Source organism: Aythya fuligula, chromosome 1, assembly GCF_009819795.1.
Source record: "Aythya fuligula isolate bAytFul2 chromosome 1, bAytFul2.pri, whole genome shotgun sequence".
NCBI classification, from domain to species: Eukaryota; Metazoa; Chordata; class Aves; order Anseriformes; family Anatidae; genus Aythya; species Aythya fuligula.
The window spans coordinates 21,473,497-21,485,918 of NC_045559.1; the positions used below are offsets into that span (position 1 = coordinate 21,473,497).

General features: G+C 37.9%; 1 protein-coding gene across 1 annotated transcript in view; it reads right to left on the minus strand.

Moving 5' to 3' along the window:
• Positions 1 to 216: 216 nt before the first annotated feature.
• The window catches only part of MAPK11 (mitogen-activated protein kinase 11), a 32,309-nt gene continuing 20,103 nt past the window's right edge, over positions 217 to 12,422 (minus strand). Inside the window, exons 7-12 of the mRNA XM_032188534.1 lie at positions 11,481 to 11,595; positions 11,286 to 11,357; positions 10,397 to 10,476; positions 6,808 to 6,886; positions 5,232 to 5,405; positions 217 to 1,681 (exon numbers count right to left, since the gene is read on the minus strand). Coding sequence (XP_032044425.1) covers positions 1,608 to 1,681; positions 5,232 to 5,405; positions 6,808 to 6,886; positions 10,397 to 10,476; positions 11,286 to 11,357; positions 11,481 to 11,595 — 594 coding nt within the window. The 3' untranslated portion in view covers positions 217 to 1,607. The remainder of the gene's footprint in view (positions 1,682 to 5,231; positions 5,406 to 6,807; positions 6,887 to 10,396; positions 10,477 to 11,285; positions 11,358 to 11,480; positions 11,596 to 12,422) is intronic.

The following is a 12,422-nucleotide window of genomic DNA, read 5'->3' on the forward strand; positions in this document are numbered from 1 at the left end:
AGCCTTGAAGAACATTGAATCCAAACAGCTGCACTCTACTGAAGGTGAGTATTAGGTAACTGGCAAACATTGTCAACAAAAGCCCACCAGTTAGACCACACATGAGGAGCAAATTTTGTAGATTGAATGATTAGTTCTGCTTTTCGAGAAGACAAGCAATACCACATCAAGTATGTTTGGAAAATAAAAGCTCTTGGACTTGATTTTTTAAATCTGTTTATTAAGAAAAAGGTTTTGTTTTTACATAGAAAAGATACAGAGGAAGGTAAATAAATGCAGTAGAATTCATTAGGTCATATAATAGCTGTACAACTGGGTCTTAATGACAAAAGTTGAAGAAAACGTAAATAATATAAAAAGCCATCTACAAAATGAGACTTTGACAGTGAGAACAAGACACAAAAATGAACAACGTTGACTAGTTTGTGCAACCATGATTCACTAGGATGTGAGAAAGACACAGCAATGAAACCACAAGACGCCTCATGCCAAAGGATATTCCTGTTGTAGTATTATGCTTCCAATGGGGAACTGAGATAATAAATTAAATTCTTTAATACAACTCAGTATGCGGTCTATCCTGCAATTTATTAATTAAGATTTAATTTTCCAGCTCTTCAGAGCTGGAAAGCCTTTAAAATTTTGCTTGAAAAGACAATCTGTCAAGATGGATATTTTGTGTTTCACAGATCTGCAAACTATTCTTAAATCTTCTTTTGTCTCGTTTTCCAATGGCAATTTTTAGACCGTTTTCTCAAGGACTAAATGAAGATAATGAATAACATTGAGTTCAAAGGTGTGAACTTGACTGAGTATCCTTGCACTGTGATCTATGACTGCTTTTGCTGAAGTTTGCAGAAAACTAGAGATGTCCTGGAAACTTGTGCAAGTTCACCAGCTCTCCACCAACGGCAAGGTTAGGGGTACCAGCAAGAATTAAAACGGTCACAAACTGGGATTGTGCAGAATAAAAATATGTATAGGGAAAAGAATGAGGACAGACACTTTAATGGCAACAGGAGACAGGGATTTATTTTTTACTGACTTTGAACTGGTATTAGACTGAGAGACATCCAGTAAATTTGTAAGACCACCATAGATATGACTACCTATGCATATTCTGTCTATCTCACTACCACGCCCTCTCTTCATAAAGGCACTAACTATAAATAAAATGAAAACGGACAGATAAAACTAGGCTAATGCCAGAAAAAAATGGATCGCCTGTATGGAGTTCTATGTTTATGTTTGTATACATTCATGCGTTAAATGTACAATTTTAAAATTAATTTAAAACGTCACCTTCATTTTGGCAATACAACTGATAAGATGAAACATGCAGAAAACACGGTTGAACAGAACTCAGTGCATAATTTTGTCAGAACGAAGAAGTTCTTTATCACCCTTTATGAATTGGGAATACATTCATATTACAAGGCAAGAAAACCCCAAAACAGACAACATCTGGCTTCTGTATAATGCATCTGCTTTTCCACATCTTCTCCAACATCTTTGGATAGTAAAATCTACGTTTGAACACAGGTTAAATTGTATGGTTATATTTCAAGTCTCCATAGTGCAGCAAGGCAAAACACAGCTGCCTGTATTTACTGTTCTATTTCCAGGCTATCCATTTTTAGGTCAGGTGGCTTAAAGCTAATCACTTCTTCATAGGTAAGTTCTGTAGGGAGGGGGGAAGAGAGAGAAAAGAATTATGTGGTGTTTCTCTTTAAAAGAAAAGTATTCCAGACAAAACTGTTTAATGCATGCACGTGACTTGTAGTTTGTATTTCCAGCCTTAGCAGATTCTAGATCCAAACCCAGACTGAATTCACAAAGAATCTTTCTGTTAACTTCAGATTATAAATGAGACTCGCTATTATTGTAAAACATGCCTGTCCCCTTTGCCTAATTACTAAAACACATCGGCCCTGAAATGGAAACATCAATTATGCTGTCAGATGGCCTGACAAAATGACGTAATAGGAGATAAAATGTAATGCAAAATGGCATCTTTAAAAGCACCCAAACAGGTTTTAAAATGTGCACTTTTAACTGCAGAGAATGTTCTTTATCATCGCTCAGTCAATTGCCTTCAACATAAATCATGTGCAATTCTGTACTAATGCCTTGTATCTAGGTGGTTTGGTGTTTTTTTTTTTTTGTATTTTATTGTAACTAGCTTAATTTTAAGGTCCTCTGACAAAATGTTCTTTTGTCTCACAAGCACGCAGCAGTTCTATTTCCATCAAGAAAGGCTTAACTAGAAACATGGAGTCACTGCTATTTTACCCTGCTCCAGGAGGAGCCCTGTATCTTTTCTTGCTGACAGTCACCTTGTGTTTTGCACCTTGCACAGCAATGGGATACGCTGTCAGCAGATTCCTCCTATGTATTTTCTCAAGTTAGTGTATTTTAAGGACTAAACCCTGTCCACACATAAATAAGTGGCCAACAATGCATTCCCTGTCCACACATAAATAAATGGCCAACAATACATTACTTCAGGATCTGTTTTGATCTTTAAATCATACCAAACTTGTGTTTATTAGCTCTTTTATTAAAAAGCTCTGCCAGAGACAGCTAATAAACATAAAAGTGGACCTAGCTCTGCTCAGGGAAGTATGTACAAGTCTTAGGGCTGGGTCTTGATTACCCTTTGGTTACGTTATGCTGTAGCATGGTGTACAACAAGCAGCATGCCAGCTTCACTAAACAATTGAAGAATTTCCCTGTAAGAAATTCCATGTAGGGAGCCCTGAGTCTGAACGACCTGTTAGGTGACTCAGTGATCGATCTGCAGCTATTAAATAGCATCTAGTCACAGGCAGCCAGGTGCATTAGAGTGGTCCTGGCTGAACTCTGAGTAAGCCAGTGCCCTCACAAATCAGATGCCTGGGACTGTGTTATAAATTATTCCTGGTGGCTGTGTATTGTGTGTTCATGAAGCTCTCTACTCTTTCTCATGCCACCTAGCTAGCTAACAGTACAGATGAGATATATAGAATTGGAACCAGCAGCTAAGGAGAGAGAGAGAGCAGAGAATTCAACTCTGAATGGCATTCTCTTGGCCTCTGCATCTTGAAATATTATCTAACTGATTAAACATGTCAGAAAAAATGTATGAGCTTAGGCTGCAAACCTCAGCAGTGTGCAGTAGAGGTCAAGGAAACTCTGAAGTGCCTAATGTGTGAGACAAAGTGCCTGAAATCTCATTTTACTTTGGCTGCTCAGTGCCTCTTGGGATCAAGCACCACTTTTAATTTGAACAGAAGAGGAGAAATATGCCACTGATGTCTTCAGAAAACGGTTCAATATTTCATTAACAATACAAACATTTTATGCAAATTGTGACCTTTAATGTCGGCTTACTTAAATGTGGCACATGCTGTACTTGAAAATACAAAGTTACTTTCCCAAGCTGAAAATATGGCCAGGAGGAAGAGCTGCGTGTCCTGCATGCATGAGCACAGTATTTAGATTTTTGTTTCAGGCCTGGTTTTGTCCTCTATAAAGAAGGAATTTCACCTGTAGTTCCAAAAGGACAATAATATAGAAAACCATGATTCTGCAGTGGGATATGCTGCCCTTCCTAGGTAACTCACCTCCAGTTCATCACTTCAGTTAAGAAAGAGTTAAGCTAAGACTGTTCCTGAAATAATTTTTGCAGAGTTTCAACACAAACAGAAATCGTCTTTATGAATCGGAAATTGTTAAACTTTCCTGTTAAAGACTCAGTCAACTGAAAAAGTAGCAGAAAACAAATCATCCACTGGTGAGTACAAAAGCAAGTTGAACATGCTGCTTCATACACAAGATATATGTGAGGCGTCATGTGCTGCCAGACTCTGAAGAGGAGAGCACATGTAGAGAGTAATTGGTGCCTTGTTTGTACAGACCCAGTAGGATTCTAGAAAACCCTTTGCAGTGTTCTGGGAGGCTGTTTTATCATAGAGACACCCATGACCCATTTCCCATCTTTCATTAAGGTGTATTTGCAGTAGAAGTCAGTCTACTAGTCTCCTCCACAACACCCAGGATAAAATATGGCACAGGTGTAGAAAGCCAGTGGAAGGGCATGAGGAAGGTATAGGAGGTCAGTAATTGTCACCATAAACCTTCTCACTGTGGTAATACATTTTTATCAAACCTTTGTGGAGTAAAAGTTATAGAATATACACACAGAAACAGAAGAACATTTATTTTAGAGACTACTTAAATTTCTCCTAAGAGAAATTTTGTCTCAGAAAGAGCAGTCAGGCATTGGAATGGGTTGCCCAGGGAGGTGGTGGAGTCACCATCCCTGGAGGTGTTTAAGGAAAGTTTGGACCTGGTACTTAGGGACAGTCTAGTGGGTGACACTGGTAGTAGGTTGGACCAGATTGTCTTGGAGGTCTTTTCCAACCTTAATGATTCAACGACTCTGTGATTGTATGAGTATTTTATCTTAAGCTAGGGAAAGGGCTTTATCAATAAACAGGAGTAATTAGTTTTCCAGAACATTACTCATTTAATTTATAATGTCTAGTAAGGATATTTTACTGTAATATGTCCTCATTAGACAATGATGAAATTGGACTGTACTTTCAAGTATCCTTGCAAACTTAGTGTTTAGCCATGTTGTTTCCGTGACACCATAGTGCAATATGATTATGATGCAAGCATGGAATTAACTAATAAAAAAAGGTTGTTGCATTGTTTCCCAAGGATGGGTTTTGGGGTGCCACTCCAAAGTAAAATCATCGGCTCTCATCTCAAACAAGATCAAGAGCATGGCTTAACTATTTTCTCAGTGACTTGGCAAATGATTAGCAAAATACAAATATGTGGACAATTTTAATTTCTGGTGCTGAAAAAAGCTAGGCTGGAGTCCCAAACTCTGTCAGTTGCCCTAGGACTGTTACTTCAGCTAAAGATCTGGTCTAGAAAATTAAAAGCCAGATAGAATGAGTTGTTACATAGTACCTATCATCAGCTTTTAGATACCATTAAGCCTGCCACAGAAAAGGCAGTGAGGAGTTGATAGAGGAACAGTGGGGGATGAGAGCAAAATCCTGAGAGAAACCACAACTTCTTCCACCTCAACTCCCACAAACACACATGTGGACTTATCTTGTATTCCCGAGGTTTAAGAGTTCAAATTGCTCTGGCTAGAAACAGAACAAAACTGTCACTTCAGTAAGGATTTGTTCTGCTGTACATATTAATTACTTTGTGTAGTTCTCTGTTACCTTTCCATTCATCTATGGTTCGCTCTTTATTCTCTATTGACTCGTCATACAGCTCGGCCTCGGGTTCATCGTCTGGATCATGATACTGTACAAAGTATGGATGTGCAAGTGCTTCTGAGGCAGTAATTCTTTTATCGCTGTCTAATATAAGCATCTTCTCAAGAAGGTCTACAGCTAAGGGAAAAAGAGAAACTCAGATTAATGTCATGACGCTGTCTAGAAGTAAAAGAGAAGGCAACTGTTTGCACAAAAATCTAGTTGCACCTTAAAATCATTTAACATTACTGGAAAAACAAACAAACAAACCACAAAACATAGACAATATAACAAACAAGTTTTGAAGATTTTTATACTGTGAGTAGAACTTTCATAGCTGGAAGAAGCTTCTTGTTTGCTTGTGGTATGCACTTTGGTTCACTATAGTCTATTTGAAATCTGATTCACCTCTTCAGACATCCAAGGCTTTGATCTTGAAAACACCTTTGTGTGCTTAAACATCCTGCGTTGTGCAGCAGGTGCTTAACCTGATCAGTGCCAGCTCAAGTAACGTTAAATGGTGAATACACAACTACGCTTTCAATTAGCTGCAGCAAAGAAATCACCAGATGAATAGTCCAAAGCTTAGCATCAAGTACGTAGGTTTAAGGTCAACAGATGCAGACTACTAGATATAGGAGAGATCTGTAACTCTGAATTTGGTTTTATATTGAAAGTTTATTGTGTTTAAGATATATAAAAATGATTTTTAGTGCTTTCATATAAGGATTGCCATTAATTGGCCTTTATATTAGTATGTAGCATGTACTCATGGACCTCATGCAAATAAAATCCATTTGTGATAAGAAAGCTTTCACAACTACTTGTATTAGTAAAAATTAAATAGTCTTTCAATAAACAGAAAGAATTCAAAATACCTTAACTCAAAATACTTCCCTCCATACAATGTTTAATGTACACTTGATGGAACAGACGAAGCACTGTGGTAAGTCACTCAAGTGACTCAAGCATCTTCTTTGCCTTGTCACAAATGGTTCATAGAAAAATCTCTTTTGCACAGACAGATCCAACTGGCTAGACATAAAAACAGTAGTGCAGGATCAGGCCAGTGGTCTGTCTATCCCAACATCCTGTGTCCAACAATGGCTAATAAATTCATCAGAAACAACACACAAAAAAGGCATTCAAACAGCTACATTTCCTGGTATATTCTACTCCTTGCCAGCAATTTACAGCTCGGGGCCTTCCTGAGCCAGAAGTGATGCCTCTAGTTTAGACCCTGTGACATTTTTTTTATTTATTCCTGCTATATATAGCCTGCTTTTGTTTTTCATCCACAGACTGTTTTCATCCACAGCCTTTTCCATTAGGAGGTTCCTGTAATCTCCACCAAATAAAATAAAATTAAAAAAAAAAAAAAAAGGACACAGGCTTCATGAAGGGAAAACAGTCACAGGACAAAAAGTTAAAGAATATTTTTTCACAGTGCCGATCATTATTATATCGGATCACATAGCAAATGTAGACTTGAGTTCATATTTAGTGAAAGATTTAAACTGTATCAGTCTATCTTTCTTACCTAATGGATTGGCACCACGAAATACTGCTTTCAAGTCCTGTTGAGGCATATGTGGAAGAGATTCTATGTACTTTCTTGCCTAAGAATAAATCAAGATACATAACATACACAGAGGTTAAATTTTGCCCAAGAGTAACAACACCAACTCTAAAAAAATCAGAAATAACACTCATTATATTTCTTATACATGGGAAACCTTCTAACCAGTTACTCATGTGTGTACTTACTAGGCCAGAGAGTTTCAAACAGGTATACCTTCCTGTAAGGGTTACATGTTAGCACTTCTGTTTTCACCTGTTCATACAGGTTCATTGGTTTGTATCCCCAGGAAACACATGTAGCTTTCAGCCAAAAACTGCAACCTAAATCATCTTCCAGTTGCCCTCAGCAATGTGGTATAATCCAACCTGCTTCCTTCCCTTCTCCCCCTTCTCTGTTGAACAGCAGCTTCACTAACCAATGAACAAAGCCTGATAGTCCCAGATCCTCAGATATTTAACAGTTTATAACTTGCCTTGTCTCTGCGGCTGTGGAAGGCTCACCCAAACTCCAGTAGGAAAGGCCTACAATCCTACCTGACCCCCAAATGTTAGTGTGCAGCCTGATGTTACATAAACGAAGAATTTCTCGGATGCAGTAGATAAATAAACGTTTATCAGTAAGTGAAGAGGCTGAATGCTGATCCTAAAGGCTACAGACACAAACAGGAGTTCTGAAAACAGAACAGTTAAAGAGGCAAATGACTGACCCTAAATCAGTAAAACCAAACCAAACAAACAAGAAGACCCCCGCCAAGGAAACAACACAAACAAAAACAGGTGGTCTTTGAACAAACCTTAGTCTTCTTAAAATATGTTTGTGTAACAGGGACAGCCTCCCTGCACATTTAGCAGGCATGTTAGAAAGAGGCTTGCCTATCTGCAGGAGGCTTACTAAACATCCTTGGCCTACTGAAGACAGCAAAGAAAATGCAGCTGTTTGCACTGAGCTTTAAGTTAGATCCCAGACTGAGAAGTGTAGAGAAGTATCTTCAGCATTCAGCTCAGCGCATTATGAAGCTACTATAACGTACTCACAGAACCACAGGTTGAGGTTGAAAGGGACCTCTGGAGGCCACCTGATCCTACCACCCGTGCTCAAGCAGGGCCAGAGCAGGTTGCCCAGGACCAGGTCCTTTTCTGTAAAGCTCCTTTCCAGCCGGGTGGCCCCCAGCATGTCCTGGTGCCTGGGGTTGTTCCTGCCCAGGTGCAGGACTTTGCACTTCTCCTTTCTGAACGTTATGAGGTTGCTCTAAGACATAATCAGTACAATCTACACGTATAGCCACATTTAGGAAACAGATCCCGTTTCCCATACAGATCTCTCTGCCATCATCTTAATTTCTGCAGCTACTACGAAATGATATAAAGATATTTTAAATTGTTACATAGCACATTCCGTTGTTAAATTTTTCTATTTTAACAAGACAGATCCATTTATTTTTTCTGCTTTTTAGAAGATTTAGCATATTCTAATAAAATTGTAGACTACTGTTAGTGACATAGTTCAGAATCTCAGTGAGGCTCCTGTCCTAATGGAAGTAAAACTTCATGCTTTGTGTCTCCAACCTGTTAAACCTCTATTAGCATTTTCCCATTTTACTACAGGGGCTGACGACAAGGCTTTCTAGAAGGATGATTTTTTTTTCTTAGCAGCTGTAGCCAGTCATGCAGAGAATGATATTTAAAGACTGGTCAAACACGGGATTCACTCCACCTATTTTATGCCCCTGAAGTTCATAAAGGTAGCAAACGCATGCTAGAAAGTCAGTTTCTCGGGCACTAGTTTTTATGTATGTACAAACAGCAGAGCAAAAGAGAGCTTTCACACATTCCTGCCTGGAAGGTACAGACTAGGTAGAAATAAGAAGTACAGTTATCTTATGACAAACATCTGTGAATTTGCGGATTATTTTTTTCTGTGCTGACATCAATTAACATCACTAATCCAACTCTGACTGAACAAGATATGGTCAAAATTAACTCCACAATTATCCAGAAGTTCTTTGAAAACAACACAGACTTGCTAAAGTATACTTACCAACCTGTCAACTCTGCCTACATACTTGCCACAGAAACTCAACTAATAGAATCTAAATGTTTAAATTTATCTGAAAATAATGAAATGTGATCAGTTTAAACCTGTATTAACATGAAAAACTAACAAAACAGCTCAATAACTTGTGCTGAAACATCCCATGAAGTTGACCTTTCAGTTCCCATTTTTCTGATAACTGACAATATCTTAACGCTTAACATTTCAGAAAACCTCTGATCTTGCTGTTAAAGGAACAGAACAAAATTGTCCAGGACTACATGCAGCATTAAGTAACATCTGAACTATAAGGACAAACTACAAGGTAAAGAAGAATGAGACTGAAAGAACGGAACAGACACTCCCATACACAAGACAAGTATTTCCAAGCAAGGTATGAATCTTCTTTGACATTGCTCCTCTAAATATGTATAAGCAGCCTGGAGGTGACCTAGCAGCACTCCCATTCATTAACTTGGCTTTTGGGTTCTCCATATACTCTAAACGTATAAATAGCCCCAGTGTAGCAGTTCCAGAACCCCTACAGATCCCTAAGGTCTGCTTAGACAAGAAATCAAAGACAAAATCAGATACCATCTCCAGTAAGTATTTAAGGTGTTTAATCTCATAATCAAAAATCTCACAAACTGACAGCTTATGGGCAAATCACACATTTGTATACATTATTCTGCATGCTTTACTGCAGAAGCCTTAATAACATATAAAGGCCAGAGAAGGTCCTATGCTTAGAACAGCACAGTTAAAGACTTGCCAGTTGATCCAACCCCCTGGTGCAAGGACTGATCCCCTTCCTGCCCCAGCCATTCTCAAGTGCTCAGTACTCACAAATTCTAGGGCTGTGTATTGGTTGGTGCTGATGAGGTTTCATTATGCTTGGATCTTCAAGAAATACAGTGTTGGTCTGGCTCACGTTCTGTCTGTTTACTTAAACAACTAAGATATCTTCATTAAGTTCAATGAAAGCCCATCAATATAAACATGAGCTGAAAAGTAGCCATCAGTATTGGGCTGAGGTCTATATAGAGAACATTTAAGAAAACAGCTTCAGCTCAGGAGTTTTTTGTGTTGTTTATCTGAATTTCTATGCTGTGCCCATTACGTGCCTTTGTCAATCAACTCCACATCTCATTACTTACAATGCAGCTGTTAGACATTAGAGTTATCACTGGAGACATAATAGAGCTGAACATCAGTTTGATTTTTTTTCTTATAAGTACAGCAGAAAAATAAACGATCGTCAGGATCAACTGCAAAACCCCTTTGAAAAATGGAGTGCATGCGAACAATTATTAAAATTAATCCAGTTGACAGTCAAGGCATTTGGATACCTCTGCAAAGAACATTTTTAATGGTGCCATTCTAGCAGTAAAAAAAGAGATCACCTTGAAGCGTTTGCTCATTTCCAAATCAGATATCTCTGTAACATAACCAGTGATGTACAATTAGACAGAGGAATGATAAAAAGTTAGTTAGCTGAATGAAGCTGTGAACTCACATGTTCTGATGATATCTTCTTCAGAAGTTCAGAACTGGGTGTACCCACAACCTCCATTATTCTCTTTAGTTGATCGATATCTATGTTATTTCAGGAAAACTAAAGGCAGTGTAATAAAATTAAACAACAACACAATCCTTCTGGGTTTAAACAGTTCACAAATTTTCATGTAGATGGTTAAGATGTTTAAAACTATTAAGCAAGACAATTACGTTTTAGTCCATTGAATGATATCAGCTCATACCTATGTAAACCTAATCCTGGAGAATTAAATTCTTTTTGTCTCTATTGCACTACGTGAATCTCTGTCAGGTGTACCTGTATGTGAGAACATTGCATGCAAAATATTGCTTGCCCGTCCTAGATCCCAATTGAACATATTCTTAAAGTTAGACTTAATTGCACATTTATGTTTAAATGATATGAAGGATTTCTGAAAACAGCACATTATACCAAATTGGGCTAGATTACTAATCTGAGAACTGGTAAAAGGAAAATCCCCATTTTCTAGTTTTAAAAATCTGTTTTATTTTACTCTCAAGATTAAAAACATTCAAATGTGCAATTTTCATTGTCATATACAACTTGTAAAGCATATTATATTTTCCCTACAGAATCAAAGTTATTTTACAATTTTATTTGATGTAATCTTATAACTGTAGACAATATTTTTTTAGAGCAAAAATATCTTGTTTCTTGAAAACTAGATGTACTGATTTTTCCAAGTATCACTTATCAGGCAATTGAACAGCTTGAAGCACAGCTACCATCTAGCTGAACATCTGAAAAATGACTGTGGTTTTAATGTGTTTAAAACAGAGACTAATAAAGCTCTTGAGCTATGAGAAGAAATTCTACAGCTGTATTTTATGCTTTGTGTTAAGGATACAATCATTTCCTGGAAATAGGGCCTTCCCTTTCAATAGTTCTGCCATGATGCATCCAACAGACCAGATGTCAACTGCCAAAAATTGGAGAGAGAAATGTGTATGATGAATCAAAGAGATCATGAAGTAGAATTGACCCTAAGTTTAAATTTATAACTATATACAGCTGTAGGGAAATGAAAGTTTTCACAGTCTACCTGTTTGGTTGTAGTGCATCCAGTTTAACATAATTTCTGGAGCTCTGTACCATCTTGTTGCGACGTACCCAGTCATCTCATCGTCAGTTTGCCGAGCTAAACCGAAGTCTAAAATCTACAGAATAAAAATAAATAAATCCCTCGTTACTTTTGTTATAGGTGCTTATTTCCCCATTAGCTATTTCTGAGTTTGTCCAGCAGTCCAAGCACCTCACTATCAGTGAGGTAAAACCACAACACTGTGGATGAACTCATCTGCTCTCTCTGCTATGTGCAGTCTCTGGATCTATATAAAGATACTTCCATTGTGATGAATCTGGCTCTTTGTCCTCTAAGAAAAATTTTGCATTTTGCCTCAAGTTCAATTTTCCTCCAGCATTTATTTAATAAAAAGAAGCACCGCTGCTATAAAAATGAACCATTGTCAACTGGGAACATTTGTATAAAATGCCAACAACAAATGCCACTAGCCATAACATTTAAAGACCATGCAGGCTAATCACAAACCCCCAGAAGTTCTGTTGTTTCCCTCTCGTGTCTGTCTAGGCATTGTTGCATGCAGGTAGCTTTCGCCCAAATCACGCAGCGTTCTGATGGCACTAGGAGGGAAACATATATCCTGCGTAACGAGGTACATTTAAATCACATACCATCTGTTTTCGGTAGAACTCCCCCACTGAAACAACGGAGCTCTGTTTAGGTACACATATTACTCATAGGCACGAAGGCAGAATGTTACCCTCCATATGCTCTCCCTTGCTAAGTTTACACCGACAGGAAGTTACTTCAATTAATTTTTTTTCTGCTCATTTCTTTGCTTTCCAATTTTTGATTAGTCTGTGCAGCACTAATTATGGAGCAAAAAGGTATTCCTAGTTCTAAGAGATACGGTTGTGAAAGAGTACCATTTGAGCTTAAGTCAGTCATCCAAGCTATTTAGTA